At 42.6% G+C, this 20,000-nt stretch overlaps 1 protein-coding gene across 2 annotated transcripts in view; it reads right to left on the reverse strand.

Annotated features, from left to right (window-relative positions):
- cyldl (cylindromatosis (turban tumor syndrome), like) overlaps positions 1 to 20,000 on the reverse strand; it is a 35,990-nt gene that overhangs the window by 4,036 nt on the left and 11,954 nt on the right. Inside the window, exons 12-15 of one of the 2 annotated variants that reach the window (XM_015971222.3) lie at positions 14,401 to 14,509; positions 14,192 to 14,310; positions 12,618 to 12,831; positions 11,739 to 12,547 (exon numbers count right to left, since the gene is read on the reverse strand). In XM_015971222.3, coding sequence (XP_015826708.1) covers positions 12,363 to 12,547; positions 12,618 to 12,831; positions 14,192 to 14,310; positions 14,401 to 14,509 — 627 coding nt within the window. In that variant the 3' untranslated portion in view covers positions 11,739 to 12,362. Of the gene's footprint in view, positions 1 to 11,738; positions 12,548 to 12,617; positions 12,832 to 14,191; positions 14,311 to 14,400; positions 14,510 to 20,000 lie in introns of those variants that run through there. The other variant, XM_054751986.2, reaches the window with a different exon arrangement.

Here is a 20,000-nt window from a genome sequence, read left to right on the forward strand (position 1 = left end):
CACTGCTCTCGGGACACGGTCAAAGCTCTGCCGGAGGTGGGAGTTGAAGACCGTCGTGACAGGTTCTTCTGCCAGGCGTTCCCAGCAGACCCTCACTATGCGTTTGGGTCTGCCAGGTCTACGCGGCATCTTCCCCTGCCATCTGATCCAACTCACCACCAGGTGGTGATCAGTTGACAGCTCCGCTCCTCTCTTCCCTCGGGTGTCCAAAACATACGGCCGCAGGTCAGATGATACGACTACAAAGTCGATCATCGACCTGCGACCTAGGCTGTCCTGGTACCAAGTGTACCGATGGGCATTATGTTTGAACATGGTGTTCGTTATGGCCAAACTGCGGCTTGCACAGAAGTCCAATAACAAAACACCACTTGAGTTCAGATCAGGTGGGCCGTTCCTCCCAATCACACCCCTCCAGGTCATGCTGTCATTGCCCACGTGAGCACTGAAGTCCCCCAGCAGAACAATGGAGTCCCCTGATGGAGCACTATCTAGCACTCATCCCAGGGACTCCAAAAAGGGTGGGTATTCTGAACTGGTATTTGGCCCATAAGCACAAACAACAGTCAGGACCCGTTCCCCGACCCGAAGGCGCAGGGAAGCTTCCCTCTCGTCCCCCGGGGTAAACCCCAACACACAGGCAGAGAGTCTTGGGGCTAACAAAAAGCCAACCCCAGCCCTCCGCCTCTCACCTGGCGCAACAGCAAAGGAGTGTGTCCACCCCCTCTCAAGGACTTGGGTTCCAGAGCCAATGCTATGTGTCGAGGTGAGTCCGACTATATCTAGCCGGTACCGCTCAACCTCTGCCACAAGCTCCGGCTCCTTCCCCGCCAGCGAGGTGACGTTCCATGTCCCAAAAACCAGTTTCCTTGTCCGGGGATCGGACCGCCAAGGCTCCTGCCTTGGTCTGCCAGCCGATCCACATTGCACCGGACCCTTCATGTTCCTTCTGCGGGTGGTGGGTCCAGTTGGATGAGCCCATGTATCCGGTTCGGGCTGGGCCCGGCCGGGCGAAAGCCCGGCCACCAGACGCTCGCTCACAGGCCCCAACCCCAGGCCTGGCTCCAGGGTGGGACCCCGGTAACCCTCCGGGCCGGGTACTCCGACTCTTTGAATTTATTTCCATGAAAGATCCTGTGAAATAATAATTGTTGTCATATATATTTATTAATAGGAATAAAAGAGCAGTGAGTAATGAGTGAGTGTCCTTAAACAGTTGGGAAAATAATTGTGTTTATTTGAGTGCCGCTGCCTGAGGTCGCTGATCTGATGATGAGCGTCTCATCCAGGACGGGATAACCTTCAGACCAGAAGATATCTAAAGCACTCCGAACATTTAATATTTCTTATTGCTGGGAGGTCAGAAAGGCTCTTAGGCTCTCGTCCTTCTGGGTTAATGTCTCTTTTGTCCTCCTGTCTCATTCCTTTAATCAGTTAAATTGGTTATAAACTCTTTTAATGTCTAAGAATGACATCAGGTCAAATGCGCGACTCACATAAGGCTAACAGTAAAGCTTAATTTTTATGTGTGAAAATAAAAGAAATGTTAAAACATAAAATTGTGTCACAAATCTGCTCCAGACTGGAGAAATGAGCCTTTTTTCCTGACTTTACTTATTAAAACTCACTTAGAATTCTGCTTTTAAGCACATTTGTTTTGCTGATGCAATTATATTTGACTTTGTTCTGTTTGACAGATTTGGTTTGAACGTGAGTCGGCGTTTTGTCGTTTGAAGGTCAGATTTGATTATGTTGCAGACAGACGTGCAGCCATCGCTCCTGTCTGGCCTGGACGGCAGCGATGGCTGTTGTGGGCGGCGCTGCCGGTAACGCAGAGGAACGGAGCGTTTGCAGGAAATGATGGATGCTAGGCAGCGATCAGCTGATGAGTCAGAACTCAAACCTCCAAAAACATGAAAACTTAAAGCTGTTCATTAGCTTCTGCATATCGTTTATCTGAGCCCAGAAATGTCACTCTCAACGTCAACAGCTGTGACCCACAAATCTACCTTTTTTACTCAAAGTGTCAGAAATCAACTGTTTTGCTGTAAAGCAACAGTGACAATAATAATAATAATTAATAATAATAATAGCAATAATAATAATAACAGTAATTATAACAATAAGAATAATAACATTAATAATAATAATAACATTAATAATATAATAATAATAATAATAATAATAGTAATAACATTAATAATAACCGTAATTATAACAATAACAATAATAACATTAATAATAATAATAATAATAATAATAATCATAATATTAACAATAATAATAATAACGGTAATTATAACAATAACAATAATAACATTAATAATAATAATAACATTAATATAATAATAATAATAATAATAATAATAATAATAATAGTAAAAACATTAATAATAACAGTAATTATAACAATAACAATAATAACATTAATAATGATAATAATAATAGTAACATTAATAATAATATAATAATAATAGTGATAATAACAATAATTATAACATAACATAACATTAATAATAATAACAATAATTAAAACATTAATAATAATAGTAATAATAATAATAATAATAATGGTAGAGCAGCAGGTCCCTTATTAATAATAATAATTATGAGATTAGCAGAAATGTGACATCCCCACCCAGCTCTCACAGCTCCTTATGTGAGCCGTCTTCACTGAGCAGTGTCGGTTTGGTTGTAAGAAATGATCTTGACCACGCTGGTCTCATGATGCAGGAACCAATCATCACTGGTGGGATTAAAGGGAACCTCTGAGTAATTAACACATTTTAAAATGGTGTATACCTGTGTTTGTACACCACCTTCTTAGGGCTCTACAGCCCCCCAAGGCACTTCACAACACAATCAGTCACTCACCCATTCACACGCTGGTGATGATGAGCTACGATGTAGCCACAGCTGCCCTGGTGTATGCTGACACAGGCGAGGCTGCTGAACACCGGCGCCACCGGCCCATTTACCATTTAAAGTAGACATAAGTTGTTATTTTGAGGACACCAGACATTGCCCATCATGCTTTGCTTCTGATCACATCCAGCTGGTTTCAACGACGTGTGAGCAGGTTTTACTTCAGGTTGGAGCGATGGTCGTCTCCCACGGAGACGGTAAACATTGATCTCCTGTTTTTTTGCATAGAAACAGCTGCCATAGAGTTCCTGTTTAATCAGATGAACGAGACGAGGAGGACATTTCCTCTCTTTTCTGATGATGTCGTGCTAATTGAACACTCTGAGCTTTGCATTCATCTTCATTATCTCTGAACGTCTTAGGAGCTGCTCGTGTTCTTCCCAAACGACGCCTCGTTGTGCCACTTCGTTCCCAGATGCTGATGCTGAAATGCATCACAACATCACGGCTTGTTTTGGGTGGTCAGGATGGATCCGTGAGGGCTGCAGATTTGTTGGGATGATAAATACGAATCTGGATCAAATTGTGCCGAGACAGCACCTTAGCTTCCAGCTTCAGTTATAAAACACCCAAAGGACCAAAGTGCTGTACACCAAATACTGAAACCCATGGTACATAAAACAACATCTGAAAGAAATAACTGTGTTAAAATAATCAGAACAACAATACAATGAACAATACAAAGTACAATCATACTTTGAGGTGGACTCTACAATCTCTGGTGCTGAGGTCACTGAAGTGGTTAAAAATCTCGTCGATGGGAAGGCTCCGGGGGTGGATGAGATCCGCCCGGAGTTCATTAAGGCTCTGGGTGTTGTAGGGCTGTGTTGGATGATGCAACTCTGCAATACTGCTAGGAAATCGGGGGCAGTACCATGTAACTTTGATGGACAGGATTTCTAGGTGCAGCCAAGGTTGTTGAGGGGCTCCGTTTTGGTGGCCTGAGGATCAGGTCTCTGCTTTTTGCAGATGATGTGGTCCTGTTGGCTTCATCAGAACATGATATCCAGCTCTAACTGGAGCGCTTCGCATCTGAGTGTGAAGCAGCTGGGATGAGAATCAGCTCCTCTAAATCTGAGACCATGGTCTTGATTCGGAAAAGGGTAGAAGGCCTTCTCCGGGTCAGGGATGAGGTCCTGTCCCAAGTGGAGGAGTTTAAGTATCTCGGGGTCTTGTTCACGAGTGAGGGAAAGGTGGAGCGTGAGATCGATTGGCGGATCGGTGCTGCGTCTGCAGTGATGCGGGCGTTGTACCGGTCTGTCGTGGTGAAGAGAGAGCTGAGTCAGAAGGTGAAGCTCTCGATTTACCGGTGATTCTGTTAGCATCATAACAGCAGAGCATCTAAAGCTTTTAGGGATCCGATATTTATCTACAGGAAATACCTTACCTGTTGGGGGTGTAACTTCAAGTGAGCGGAGTCTCAAGGGGCAGGAAATAGTCCGCTGACCAGAGGAATACCCAAGGCTAACCATATACCTACCAAACCAGTTAATTTCTGGTTTTTAAACACCTTTTGCTCATTAAATGTCACACAGATGTTTTAAAATGCTTCATTACCTGGTTTTAAATCGCTACCATTTATCAGGAGACAGTTTTATTTAGTTGATGTTGTTTGTTTCAATTCAATTCAATTTTATTTATAAAGCGCCAAATCACGACAAGAGTCGTCTCAAGGCACTTCACATAATAAACATTCCAATATAGGTCAGTTCATTAAGCCAATCAGAAATAATGTTTCCTATATAAGGAACCCAGCAAATTGACTAGTGTCAGTGACTATACAGCAATCCTCATACTAAGCAAGCATTTAGCGACAGTGGAGAGGAAAACTCCCTTTTAACAGGAAGAAACCTCCAGAGGATCCTGGCTCAGTATAAGCAGCCATCCTCCACGACTCACTGGGGATGGAGAAGACAGAGCACGCACACACACACACACACACACACACACACACACACACACACACACACACACACCAATTAGTGTTTCTATGGTTACATTGTGATTTCTTAGTAAATATTCTATTAGGTGAGAGATAAACTTTATTATATTTATCCTAGTGAATCTATAATTAAACGGGTAAACTAGTAGTAGCACATCCAACGTCAAGGAAAGCAAAATGTTATTATCAGGAGAGGGAGAGGGAGAACCAAACAACATCTAAATAATTCTGCTGAAGTGTCAGAAACTACAAAAACAAAATCGATGGTGGCTGAACTCAACTCAGATGTCTAGTTGTGCAGAAAACTTTGATGTTTAATATTTAAGCGGAGAGTATTAAGTTACTCTGCGGAAACTAGATGATGGTCCATTTGATTTCCAGACAGCCATAAAGATATCATACTTTAAAGTCAGTATAATGTATTTTATTAATTCATAAGAATTAATCAATTCCAGGTTTGTTTAGTAAACATCATCAACATAACTCATTTTTATGCATACCGTATATATTGTTTGCATTATTATGGGCTGTATACCCAAAAGCAGCTGAGGTCTAAAGTTCATATTGTTTGAGCCAAGTGTGACATCATCGCCCCATCAGGAGATATGGACAAACTTCAACTGTACATCTCCTTTAAGCCCCATGAGATGTCTAAGCTGCAGCTGTTACACACCTGCTTAGACTCTATCAGAACCTGGATGGTGGGAGCTTTCTTCAGCTGAATGAAGATAAGACTGAGATCCTCATCTGTGCCCCAGACAAGCTGGTTCCCAAAGTCAGAGACTCTCTTGGTCAGCTTGCTTCCCACACCAAACCTCCTGTCAGGAATCTTGGCGTGACCTTTGACCCAGCTCTCACCCTGGATTCTCATGTCAGTTCTCTTGTTCGCTCTTCCTTCTTCCATCTCAGGAACGTTGCTAAGCTGAGTCCCATTCTGTCCCGCTCTGAACTTGAGACAGTTCTCCACACCTTCATCTCCTCACACTTAGACTACTGTAACTCTCTTTTCACGTGTCTGAGCAGAACCTCCCTGAACCGTCTACAGGTGGTTCAGAACGCCTGTGCTCGGCTTCTGACCAAGTCCTCCAAACACGCCCACATCACCCCGCTTCTCCTCCAGCTTCACTGGCTGCCAGTCAACTTCAGGGTTCATTTCAAGATCCTGGTTCTGGTCTATAGGGCCTTACATGGACAAGCACCATCTTACATTGGTGATCTTCTTAGTCCCTACACCCCCAGCAGGTCCCTGAGGTCCAGTGATCAAAGCCTACTGGTTGTGCAGCACCAGGCTAAAGGTCAAAGGTGACAGATCATTTGCTGCTGTGGCCCCCAGACTCTGGACCTCTCTCCCCCTGAGCCTGAGATCAGTGGACTCAGTGGTCTCCTTTAAAAAGCAGCTGAAGACTCACTTGTTCAAGCTGGCTTTTGTATGACCTTCTTCACCTCTCTCTCTTTATTCTGCTCTCCCCACCTATTCCACCTTCCTCAGGATCCACTGATTTCCCTCTTTCCTGTTCACTCTCTCTCTTTCTTAACATTTTTTTAAATCACAATCGTCTATTTTTGCTCATTTTAAATATATTTTTAAACATTTTCTAAATGCTTTTTTATATTTTTACATTTTTTGTTTTTGTGAAGCGCCTCGTGATTTTTATCTTGAGAGGCGCAATAGAAGTGATATTTTCTTCTTCTTCTTCAAATGAATGTGGTTTCAATAATAACACGTTTAGGTTTTTCTGCAGGCTTGGCTGCGATGTGCGCTGCAGGACTGCTTTCTACACGTGGACCGAACCTTCGGCAGATGTCACAAGTGAGACTTTGGTTTTATTGTAGATTTCACCTAAAGAGATGTTTGTTGCATCTCTGGTTGCTTATTGGAAACATCAAAACGCCGGTATTAAGGTTGCAAATCAGCTGGTGCGGCGTCCTCGTGACACATTAAGGAGGAGATTAAGAGAAAGCCAGCGTCTGCACTGGAAACCAGCAGCCTGATGGGAATTGATCGTGATTTCTCACTAGAAGCCGTGTCTCGTGGCCCCATTAAGGGGTAAACTCATCTCTGCGTTTATTGAAATGGATAAATCAGCTGCAGCCCTCAGGGCCGCTTCTCCCTAAGTAAACAGACACACAACATTTATTATTATTACTCATCACCGTCAGACTTTAACTTCCTTTAACTGGTTAGTTAGACGCTTTGGTTTATGAGTTTGCAGATGTAGAGACAAAAAGATCAGAGACAATAAACCGCTGTAGGAGAATTTTGTTTTTGAAATAACAGATGAGCGATTTAACCTATCCGGTGCTTAAAGACAAACGTAACTCTAGCCAGCCAGGTGAGTGCAGATCAGATCCCACAGGTGCTGACATACAGATCACACCTACCGATGTGGATTAAAGCTGCTAAAACCCTCCGAGTCCAACGTTTTAGACCAGAACACCTGCTCTAATGACATTTTTATGAGTGTTAATGCTGATTAGTCATTGAAGGACCAGCCATAACTCTTATGGGGGCAATAAAAGCCTTTATTCTCGTGGGACAAGAGGAACCTTTGGTGAAACACACTTGATTCAAATGAAGTGTGTCTATAAAAGCCTTAATGCATGAATGCTCCCTAAATAAAGAATCAATGAAAGGAGTTGTTCCAGTGACGTAAACCTGGAGAAAACAGATGAAATCAAACTGACTCGTCAGACGTGGTTGTGACTTCCAAATGAAGACGGATGGGATTGGATGAACTTCCTGTGCAGAAGCTTCCTGATGGAACGCTGTGAAGATCAGTTCAATTCAATTCAATTCAAAAATACTTTATTGATCCCAGAGGGAAATTGATTGCTGTAGTAGCTCAGAATAATAATAATTATCTACTTATCAACTTTCTGTGTATGACTCGTCTTTGCTCATCTGTCAATATACTTGATACTTATTTTACCACCATCTGCTTGTCGCCCCTCCCTGTACTCTAGTCCTTGGTTTCCCTTTACCAGGTTCTCTTTTTTCACAACCACCATGGTTATGACAACATTTGAAAAAAATATGTCACCATTTAGATTGTTACCATGCAAATTGATGCCTTAAATAAGAAAAACTGAGACTAAGTGAGAGAATAAGCATAACTTCAGAAGAATTCCTTTCACCAGACTGCAAACGTCAGGCCTGCCGCTCTGGGCTCGGTGTGCTTTATCTTCTTTCAACAAACCCAGCAGTAGATCGACTTTATTGCTCAAACAACGTCCCTTCATGTAAATATACTCATGCTGTTTTGGGTGCATAATGGTGGATATGCTGAGCAGGCTGGGTAAAAGCAAGGATCCAAGGCCTTACAAGGCTCCAGCGTCGTACCCTGGAGGATATGAAAGAGTCCGACTCATCACAGCAGCGAAGCACAGCTCAGCAGTCTTAACTGGTGTGGAGGTCACCCAGAGACCTGATCACAGCTATGTGGAGGGAGACAGCAGGATCAAAAGCATCCTCAACCAAGACAAATATCCAGTGAGGCATCGCCTGAAAGAAAAATGAGGCAGAGGAAGAAAGAGCTGACAGGTTTCAGCACGTTAATGGTGGAGAAGCTTTTGTGCATTCAGACGGTGTTAGCGTGTGTTGGCCTGATGGAGCGGAGGATGAGGGGACACTTCAAAGCAGCGTTTTGTTGAATGTAAGCATCGCAGCCGTTTCACATCTCAACGAGGATGTGGGCCGTTAGCGGAGCTAGCAGTCAATTTCCTGTTTTGTTTCCAGATAGAAACTCCAACAAGACGAACATGAGCGTTAAAAAGTGCCTGGGATGCAACATGGGGGAGCCACGAGGCCCAGAGGTGGGAAGAAATCAGAATCGAACCAGATTTGGCTTTGAGGCACACCGAGAGAACTTGTGTTTAATCAGCAAAAAAGTCGCCTCCTGGTGGGATCTATTCTCGGAGTGTGCTCAGAATCAACATGGAGCACATGCAACGACACAGGGAGGCGAGTCTGCCTCCGGGAGGAAGGAGTCAAAGTTTCCAAGTGGTGCTCGCTGCAGAACCACAAAGGTGGAGCTGCACCAGAAGGTGGAGCTGCACCAGGGTCAGCCCCGCCCATTCCAGAATCAGCCCCGCCCATTCCATCAGAGTCAGTCCAATTCCTTCCAGTTGTCAGACTTGATAGCATTCTGGAACCAAAGAGGGTGTTATAGCTAAAAAATGCAAGATTGAGGACGGAGTTGAGAAGTTAATTGAACAGTTTGTGTAAAGGTTCCATATAATTAAAAATCTAACTTTTGGAACTTTTAATCGTGTTATATTGTCATTTCCTCATAAGAAACACGCCAAAGCCATTTTTGGCCTCATTCATACATTTTCCTCTGATCTCAGCTTCAATTTGGTCTCCTCCCCCGAAGCGGGTCTGGTCTTGGTTCTCAAATCTGGATATTCTGTGAATTTTCTGACTAATTATTTCTGAAATGACTTCTACTGAGACACCGCCAATAAACCATACATCCCATCTATAGAGACACATTGAGTAGCACAATTACATGTAACGCCAAATGCTGCTTATCAGATGTGGTGGCGTAGTGGTGATGGAGTCAGGTTGACATGCAGAACTGCACAGGTTCACCCCACAGTAGTGGACATATTAGGTAGTCCAAAATCCCTTTTCTTCATTTCTAGCTACACTTGCCAGTACTATGTTTACAACAATTTACTGGTATACCGTTTAACATATAATGACTAATGTGTTTATTTATTTATTTATTTATTCGTTTATTTAGCCAGTGTGAGTCCATTTGTGAGCAGAGTTTCAACTAAAATGCTGTTTAGGAACGACCAAATTCAAAGAACTTTTAGAGACATAAATATTTTGCTGAAAATAAACATTACAACTAAAATATAAACAAATTAAATGTTTCAGCTGGCTAAATAGATTGATGCCGACCTCACCGAGAATCGAACCAGCATCAGCTGAGGGGAAAGCAAAACCTTCATTCAGACGATCTTGCCACTGGACCACCAGAACCCATTCGTTAAATTTACATGCTGTTATATGTCCGTTTTGTTGGAGCGGCTATGGGCAGATTTTCATTAAGAGAAACCTTTTCATTTCGAGATATATGCAGGCTTTGTCACGTAGCAAGTTATATTTATTTTGTTTAATTGAAGCATAGAACATAGCATTAACGACTGTAAACTAGTAACAGCCGTAATTCATGTGGGTCAGGTTAGTTTGAGATAAAGTTGAAAAACAAAAACGGAAGTCAGTGGGCTAGGCTGAAGTTAAGAAGTTTGCGTGAATGGGCGGGGCTGACTCCGGTGCAGCTCCGCCTTTGTAGGTCTCTAGTGGGCCATTCCCATCTGTACCGGGTCGGCCCGGGCCGGGTAGCCCCCGTCGGCCCCAGCCTGGCCCGGTTGATTCCACACATCCTTGTCTTAAGCCCATGTGGGCTGATTCTACCCACCAATCAGAGGCTTGCTCTAATGGAAGGTGTGAATTTGCTGTCAGCAGTGGGCGTGTTGGCCCTGGTCGGCCTGAAGCAGTACCCCTCGGGAAGAGGGCCGAGAATGAGCCTTGGTTGGCCCGGGAAAATTCCAGGCCACCCAGATATGTAAACAACCTACGCTACCCGGCCCGGGCCGACCCGGTACAGGTGGGAATGGGGCTTATGTCTGCAGCGAGCACCCTCTCAAAGTTTCTGCTCTCACTTCACGTTAGACACAGAAACGATGGAGAAGGACCCGAGTTCAGTGGGGTTGGATCTGAATGAAACAAACCAAGAGGCAGGAAAAGGCCAAACTTTAACCCTTTGATGCCATTTAATCAACATTTTCTTGCTCCATCTTCCAGATGCTCAAAATATTTACCAAAAACTTCAGTTTCACCTTTTCACTCCACGTTTTATCAAGTCAAATTTACAAACAAGACCCTAAAAAGGTGTTTTTAGACCTGAAGAACTGTGAATCCTGGTGAGCCTCGAGGACTTCCTCACACTAGAGTCCAAAGGATCGCGGTCGGAGCTTCGCTCATGGATGCCGGAGCCAGATCCTTGTTGGGCTAGTTGTCTCGGGGAGTCCATCAAGGCGAGGACCAGGTCTGCATTTGTTCAGACTAAAATGGAAATTTGTGGGTTGGAGGTGTGATGTAATTTCAACTATATGTAAACTTGACCCTGCGCTCAACGCCTTATGACTGCAGTCCATCGGCGAGAAACTGCCTAAACAGTGAAGTCCTGCTAAGATGAACACGTCCTGGTTGGGCGTGTTTAGAGTAAAAAATATTACAAAAATAAGTGTGGTTTACTGAAAAAAACCATGTTATGATTATTTCTGATTCTAATGAGTTTTTCCACACAGGCTGAACATGAAGATAGTCTCCTACACCTATCTCCTGCAGTAGCTTCTGATAGAAAACAGACGGTGAAACTCTAGGATTAGAAAATCCTGACAGATCTACGTCACACTGTCACCAACATTCATGGACTCACCCATCTGGACTCACGACGGGGAAGGCTGTTGTTGGTTTAGCGTCCAGGAAACAGCAGAGAACGTCTCAGCTAGTAGAAGCTAACGTTAGCATTAGCAACTCCACCACACAGCGGAACTTCTCCAGGCTCGTGTTTGTTGTGGAGATAAAACATCAACGTTGTTGTGCAGAGTCGTGTCGTTAGCCAATCAGAGGAGAGATGTCCAAATATCAGGAAATAAGACTCCAAATCCTGTCGTGTTCAGCTCAGCTGTGACACGACTCATTTCTAGTTCCTGAAAAGGAACCGCTGCTCTGCCTTCGAGGTAACACCTCGGCTCATTTTGGCCCAAATCCTCTGCAAACACCCAGAGTAAAAATAACGAAGGCCTGATGACTTTATTCTAACAGAAGGTACCGCTTCTCCATTAGAGACAAAAACCAGTTTGGTCACCTTTACTAGGTTCTGTTTAATGAAGTTACTTCAAAAGTCGCTCACATACAGAACCAATGGAAAAGTGCCGTCTTCCCAGCTGACTGGTACCAAAGCATTAAACCTTTAATCCAGAATAAAGGACGTTTCATTTTTTAGCATCTGAAGGAACTTGACAGTATTTACATTCATGTTTTTGAACACAAGAACAACCCTCTGCTTGAACTTGGTCTGAAACCTTTACACCAAAACAGAAGAAAGCGCAGCAGATTGAAATATTGCATCCCCCAGCCTGGACATGGAGGTCTCCCTGTAATCCAGGTGTGTTGGGACACACAAACATCTAAACGTTTAAAGCTGATCCATGTTCTTTAACAGCCTGCATGTTTGTGAAGGACGTCTTTGTTTACGTCAGCGCAGAGGAACTCGTGTCCGTTTATCTTCTGCTGACAAAATAAGAAACGTTTGGTTTTAATCGCTCCTGAGAGGATTCCCCCCACCAGGACACAAATCACTTAAATATGTATTTATGTGTACATTTACACACGTCTAAGGCTGCAGGTATTTCCACACATCCCATAAAAACAGTCCAGCCAATCCCCTAGAGGTGTGAGGTTCGTCCCGGGGCCCCGTCAGCAGTAGAGGGACATGCTGGTGTTCTGATACAGGTACATGTAGGCATCACAGAACAGACGCTTGGCCACGCCCTTCATGTCCCGCGGCACCTGATTGGCTAGCTCGGCGGGAGACATTTCCAGGTACATGCCGACCTCGGGGCAGGCTTGGACTTCTGGGATGTTGAAGCCGTCTCTCTCACCTGGAACAGAACAGCGCCCGAGTGAGCTGGCGTGGGTTTGGGGAGTGGTTAAACGCGAACGTCCGCCCACCTTGTCTGTCGGCCATGCTGTCGAAGAAGATCCAGTCTTGGCTGCTCGGTCCGTGTTTGACGAAGGACACGTAGTGGCTCGTCTCGATGCAGAGCACGGCAAACAGCTCCAGCCGGTCGCGGGTCATGGTGTGTGGGAACCCGCGGCCCAGGTAACTCTTAGGGATGTCCAGTAGAACGGGCTTATGGGACCGGCGCTGAGGATGAGCGTGCACCTGGGGGCACACTCACGGGTCACGGCTGTTGCCTTCACAACACTTTAGCCATTCTTTAAAGCAGCAGGAAGCAGGATGTAGAGTTCTGAACTGGTTGTTTCTGCACTTCAGCCAGAACTAGATGGGACTCGTCTGACGAAGGATGATTAGCTGCTGAGTTACTTAAAGCTTTCCGCTTCCTAAACAACATTCCTGTCGACTATGAACATCAACTCTGTCTGATAAACGAGCAACATGCTGGCCGATCAGCGTAACTCTGCTGCCACGATGTGGCTAACGAATGCGTTGAGTAGTATGGTGAGGCAGGAGTTTTACAGCATTTGTGCTGCCACACTCGGCTGCATGGTGGCGCAGTGGTTAGCACTGTTGCCTCGCGGCATGAAGGTTGCAGGTTCCAAACTCGGCTGCGGCCTTTCTGCGTGGAGTTGCGTGTTCTCGCCATGCATGCGTGGGTTTCCTCCAGGTACTCCGGTTTCCCCCACAGATCACAACATGCCCTATAGGTTATAAATTGTAAGGAACTTTGGATAAAAGCGTCTGCTAAATGAGTAAACGTAAACATAATGTCGCCGCAACGTCAGACTTGTAAATGAATATTACGCCTTGGCGCAATGGGGGAGGTGTCACGATCACGTGGGAAGTTACCGTCAAGCCCCGGCTGACAACTATTTAAACACAAACAGCAAGTTTTGCATTTGTGAACAGAATCAGCGGAGATGATAAACTGGAGTGATGCAGATCTCCAGGAGCTTCCCTCCATTAGAGCTAGAGCTCAAATCACCAGAGACTGCACGGGCACTGTGGAGGACCTTCAGGAACTCACATATGAACCCCCTCCTTTCTCTGACTCTCAAAAAGAGTGACTGAAATCTGACAAAAGACCCCCCCCCCCCCCCCCCAAAAAAAAAGAAACTCGTAGGATCCACACAATTCACGTGAATGCCACATTTGGCCTCAAAAAATGTCAATTTTTGCAAAAATGGTAAATGGCCTGTATTTGATGTAGCGCCTCCTAGAGTCCTGGAACCCCCCAAAGTGCTTTACAACACAACCAGTCACATTCACACACTGGTAGTGATGAGCTACGATGTAGCCACAGCTGCCCTGGGGTGCACTGACAGAGGCGAGGCGGCAGAGCACAGGCGCCGGTCCCTCCGACCACCACAAGCAGACAAGGTGGGTTAAGTGTCTCGCCCAAGGACACAACGATGACAGACTGAGCGGGGCTCGAACCTGCAACCTTCCGATTACGGGGCGAGCTCTTAACTCCTGTGCCACCGTCGCCCACAAAAAGCTACAAGTTTGCAAGTATGGGAAATACAAACTGAAGCAACTACTGTGTTCAGAAAAACCTTCAAACCTGAGATGAACACGTCCGGCAGAAGACTTTAAATCCAGTCGGGCTGAAAATGTCCTCCTTAAAACAGTCCGTGCACTCCTCAGTAGCCAGATTTCCACACAGAATACACTGCTGAGGACCTGAAACACACACACACACACACACACACACACACTGAGCTGTCTTAAAGGTCACACGGTCGTTCTGAGCTCTTAGATGTCTGGACGTACCCTCGGACAGGAGGGTGGTGATGTCCAACTCCAACGACGGAATGATTTTTGGAAACATCTTGAATCTTTTTCCAAAGCGAGGCATCTGAAGGATGAGGCAGGACGGCACCTGGGCATCACAGACAGGAATAAGAGACAGAATGAGCTGCTTACCTGACTGCAGGTGATTTACTTCATTTCCCTGTTTTCTGTTGGTTTACCTTTATGAATTTTTACTTGTTCTGCTTTAATTGTTTTGAAAATAACTCGGACCAGCTGCCATGCAGTGGTTTACTACTGAGAAACGGCCCAACTGTGCCACCTAGTGGAGGAAAAGGGTCAGGCTGCTAAAACAAAAAGGCTCATTTGTTGGTGGATGGAGGTTTTAAATTCATTCACTGAGCAATAATACTAATGATATTCACTTCATTTTATTTATAAAGAGCTTTACCACCACCGGTCACAGTGCTTCAAAGTGCTGCACAGTCAAAACAATGACCAAATATTCAAATATACAGTACAGGCCAAAGGATTGGACACACCTTCTCCTCCAATGTGTTGTTTTTATGTTCATGACCATTTACCGTATTTTCCAGAGTATAAGTCGCACCCGCCATAAAATGTATAATGAAGAAGAAAAAACATATAAGTCGCACTGGACTATGTCGCAATTTGGGGGGAATTTTATTATTTTTCTTACAAAATCTGAGACCAAGCATTTCACATTGCAAGACAAGTACCGGTAACAATATCAGAACCAGCTGTTGCATCGGCGGTATGCGCAGCAGCGCGCCACGGTCTCCAGCACAGAATGGTGGTGTTTCAAACCCTCCCCGCGGGACAGGGGAGCTCATTCCTGGGCCGGAGCCGGCCCGCAGCACCCCGCCACAGGCTGCAGCAGGTGATGGTGGTGTTTGAAACCCTCCCCGCGGGACAGGGGAGCTCATTCCTGGGTCGGAGCCGGCCGGCAGTAGCACAGTATAGCCTACATAGTTTGGTATTGAAGTCGCAGGACCAGTCAGACTATGAAAAAAGTGCGACTTATAGTCTGGAAAAAACTGTACATTAGGAGACTCACTGAAGGCATCAAAACTATGAAAGAACACATGTGGAGTTATGTCCTTAACCAAAAATGATGAAATAACTGAAAACATGTTTTATATTCTATTTTCTTCTGAATAACCAGCCTTTGCTCTGATTACTGCTTCCACACTGTTGGTATTCTCCTGATGAGCTTCGACAGGGAGTCCCCTGAAATGGTTTTCCAGCAGTCTTGAAGGACTATCTTTAAGACAGCCAAAGACTAAGTTTCTGTTGAATGCTTTTCTTTCTGGAACAACACAACAGTTTAGATAAATTCCAGTCTGGTTTTGGTAAAAAGCGATCAACAGAATCAGCTTTGCTTAAAGTTGCCAGTGACATCATGATGGCTGCAGACAACGGGGAGTTCACAGTGTTAGTATTTGATCTTTCTGCAGCTTTTGACACAGTTGATCACAGCACCTTAATTAACAGACTTGGTGACTCGGTGGGGATCTCTGGAACTGGTCTAGACTGGTTTAGATCGTACCTTTCTAACAGAAGTTACGGTGTCTGTAGAAACCAGATCATGTCAGATTCTACCCATCTGTTCTGTGGGGTACCCCAAGGCTCTGTTTTGGGTCCACTGTTGTTTCTACTGTACATACACCCTCTTGGAAAGATACTTGATTCTTTTCATAATGTCTCTTATCACCTATATGCAGATGATATTCAGCTGTACTGCTCCTTTAAGGATTCTGAGTTCTATAAACTTTCTGAATTACTAGTGTCTTTCAGCTATCGCCAGCTGAAAAACACTCGACGTTGTCGCCCTCTGGTGCCCACTCTCTCTCTCTGATGATGCAGTCCCATGCACGATCCAATGTGTAAACCCCATCGTCTCTGTTCATAGTCCTGCATCCACGTCTACTCATCTCTATAGCTTCCTTTATCCATCTTCTGTATTTCTGTTGTTCACCACCCTGTGCGAGCTTTCATGGAAGACTTAGAACAAAAAGCCATAGCCACTGACCCCCCCCCCCCCCCCCAAACTGCAAAATAAAATTATGGAAACGCTACGTAGACGACATACTGGGAATCATACCAAAAGGACAAACAGAAACACTAACACAACACTTGAATAACACTGATGACACAGGCAGCATAAAGTTCACATATGAGTCAGAAACAGAAGGCAGCATAGCATTTATGGACATGAAAATAAGCAGGCAGACCGACGGGACCCTAAACATAAACACATACAGGAAACCAACACACACAGACCAATATCTATTATGGACATCAGAACACCCCACCATACACAAAATGTCAGTAATCAGAACATTATATCACCGAGCAAACATGATAACAGAAGAGAGAGACCGTAAACAAGAGAACAAACACATACAACACGCTTTAAAGACCTGCGGATACCCGACATGGGCGATAAACAAAGGAAAACAACAAACAACAACAGAAAGAAAAGAACACCCAAAGCAAAGAACCAGAAACCCAGACAGACAAGAACCAAAACCAGTGATAACCCTACCATACATCAGAGGCATAACGGAAAAAATAAGAGCAACAATGAAAAAACACAACATAAACACACCAACAAAGCCATACACAACAGTTAGAAACAGATTAGTACACCCAAAAGACAAGATAACAGCCAGACTTAAATGTGGAGTCGTTTACGAAATCCCATGCAAACTCTGCAATAAAACATACATAGGAGAAACCGGACGCCAACTCAACACACGAACAATAGCACATAGAAAGGAGTGCGAGAAAGAAGCAAGCCGAAAACACACAAGAGCAGCAAAAAAGTACAATAAAGAAGTCAGCCGTAACAGATCATTGCTTAAGAGAAAACCATATAATGGACTGGGACAACACAAGGATCATAACCACCGAACAACAAAAATACAAAAGATGGATCAAGGAAGCAATAGAGATAAGGAGACGTGGATGTGGGACCATGAACAGAGACGATGGGGTCTACACATTGGATCGCGCATGGGACTGCATCATCGGAGAGGGGAGAGCGGGCAGCAGAGGGTGACAACGTCCTCTGCTGCCCGCGGATAAATGGAGAAGGAAGTGACGCCACCATCAGCGTCAGCTCTGAGGATGTTTTGCAGTTGGCAAACGAAACGTCAGCAAGGTAAAGAAAAAACCTCATCTGTGTTTAAAAACTAACCAAAAATGGAATTAGAAACTAGACACAGTAAGAACATACCAAGGATAGTAGATACTCGCACGAGGGGAACATCGGCTCAGGTTGAATACTTATTTTTTGCACAGGTATTTGTTTACTGTGAAGAAAAGTTGAAGTGAAGTTTTGAAAACTAATTTTGAATAAAACTTGAAGAATAACTGGCAATTGCGTGCTCATTTTAAGAGGTCTTTCATATTTTATAACATGCTATCTGATATAATGGTTTACAAACACAAAAGGGTAATTTAATAGAGTACTCCATAAATCGATGAAAGATTCGAGTACTCTATTACAAAAATATTTGATAGCTGCAGCCCTAGTTTTGTTTTTGATCTATGTGATGCACTTTGTGATTTTCTGTTAGTGATGACTCCTATATAAATAAAATCTACTTACTTACAAATACCAATTAAACTGTACAAATACTACTAATCATAATGTACAAATACTACTAATCATACTGTAAAAATACTACTAATCATACTCTACTAATACTAATGACACTGTCGTAATACTACTTTTACTAATGCTAATGATACTGTAACAATAATACTAATGATACTGTACCAATAATGCTAATGATACTGTAACAATAATACTAATGATACTGTACCAATAATGCTAATGATAATGTACCAATAATATGAATGATACTGTACCAATAATGCTAATGATAATGTACCAATAATACTAATGATACTGTAGTAATACTAATGATACTGTAGTAATGCTGATAATACTGTAGTAACACTACTTTTACCTAATGCTAATGATACTGTACCAATAATACTAATGATACTGCAGTATGACTAATGATACTGTAGTAATAATACTAATGCTACTTCAGTAATAATACTAAAGACACTGTACCAAAATTACTAATGATACTGTAGTAATACTGATGCCACTGTTGTAATAATACTAATGATACTGTACCAATAATACTAATGATACAGTAGTAATACTTATGATATTGTAGTGATACTGTAGTAACAATACTAACGAAACTGTTCCAATAATACTAATGATAAAGTAGTAATACTTATGATACTGTTATAATAATAATGATACTGTAGTAATACTAACAATACTGTACCAATAGTACTAATGATACTGTACCAATAATACTAATCATACTGTAGTAATAATACTAACGATACTGTACCAATAATACTAATGATGCTGTACCAATAATACTAATCATACTGTAGTAATAATTCTAACGATACTGTACCAATAATACTAATGATGCTGTACCAATAATACTAATCATACTGTAGTAATAATACTAACGATTCTGTACCAATAATACTAATGATGCTGTACCAATAATACTAATCATACTGTAGTAATAACACTAACGATACTGTACAATAATACTAATGATGCTGTACCTATAATTCTAATGATACTGTACCAATAAAACTAATCATACTGTAGTAATAATACTAATATACTGTATGAATGCGGACAGTACTGTAGTAATAATACTAATGATACTGTAGTAATATTACTAATGATACTGTAGTATTAATACTAATGATACCTTAGTAATAATACTAACGATACTGTTGTAATAATACTAATGAAACTGTTCCAATAATACTAATGATACTGTAGTAATAACACTAATGATACTGTACCAATAATACTGATGATACTGTAGTAATACTAATGATACTGTACCAATAATACTGATGATACTGTATTAATACTAATGATACTGTACCAATAATACTGATGATACTGTACCAATAATACTAATGATACTGTAGTAATAACACTAATGATACTGTACCAATAATACTAATGATGCTGTACCTATAATACTAATGATACTGTACCAATAAAACTAATCATACTGTAGTAATAATACTAATATACTGTATGAAAGCGGACAGTACTGTAGTAATAATACTAATGATACTGTAGTAATATTACTAATGATACTGTAGTATTAATACTAATGATACCTTAGTAATAATACTAACGATACTGTTGTAATAATACTAATGAAACTGTTCCAATAATACTAATGATACTGTAGTAATAACACTAATGATACTGTACCAATAATACTGATGATACTGTAGTAATACTAATGATACTGTACCAATAATACTGATGATACTGTATTAATACTAATGATACTGTACCAATAATACTGATGATACTGTACCAATAATACTAATGATACTGTACCAATAATACTAATGATACTGTACCAATAATACTAATGATACTGTAGTAATAACACTAATGATACTGTACCAATAATACTGATGATACTGTACCAATAATACTGATGATACTGTAGTAATACTAATGATACTGTAGTAATAATACTAAGGATACCGATTAAACTCAGCTTACAACACTA

The sequence above is a fragment of the Nothobranchius furzeri genome, chromosome 8 (genome assembly GCF_043380555.1).
Source record: "Nothobranchius furzeri strain GRZ-AD chromosome 8, NfurGRZ-RIMD1, whole genome shotgun sequence".
Taxonomy (NCBI): domain Eukaryota; kingdom Metazoa; phylum Chordata; class Actinopteri; order Cyprinodontiformes; family Nothobranchiidae; genus Nothobranchius; species Nothobranchius furzeri.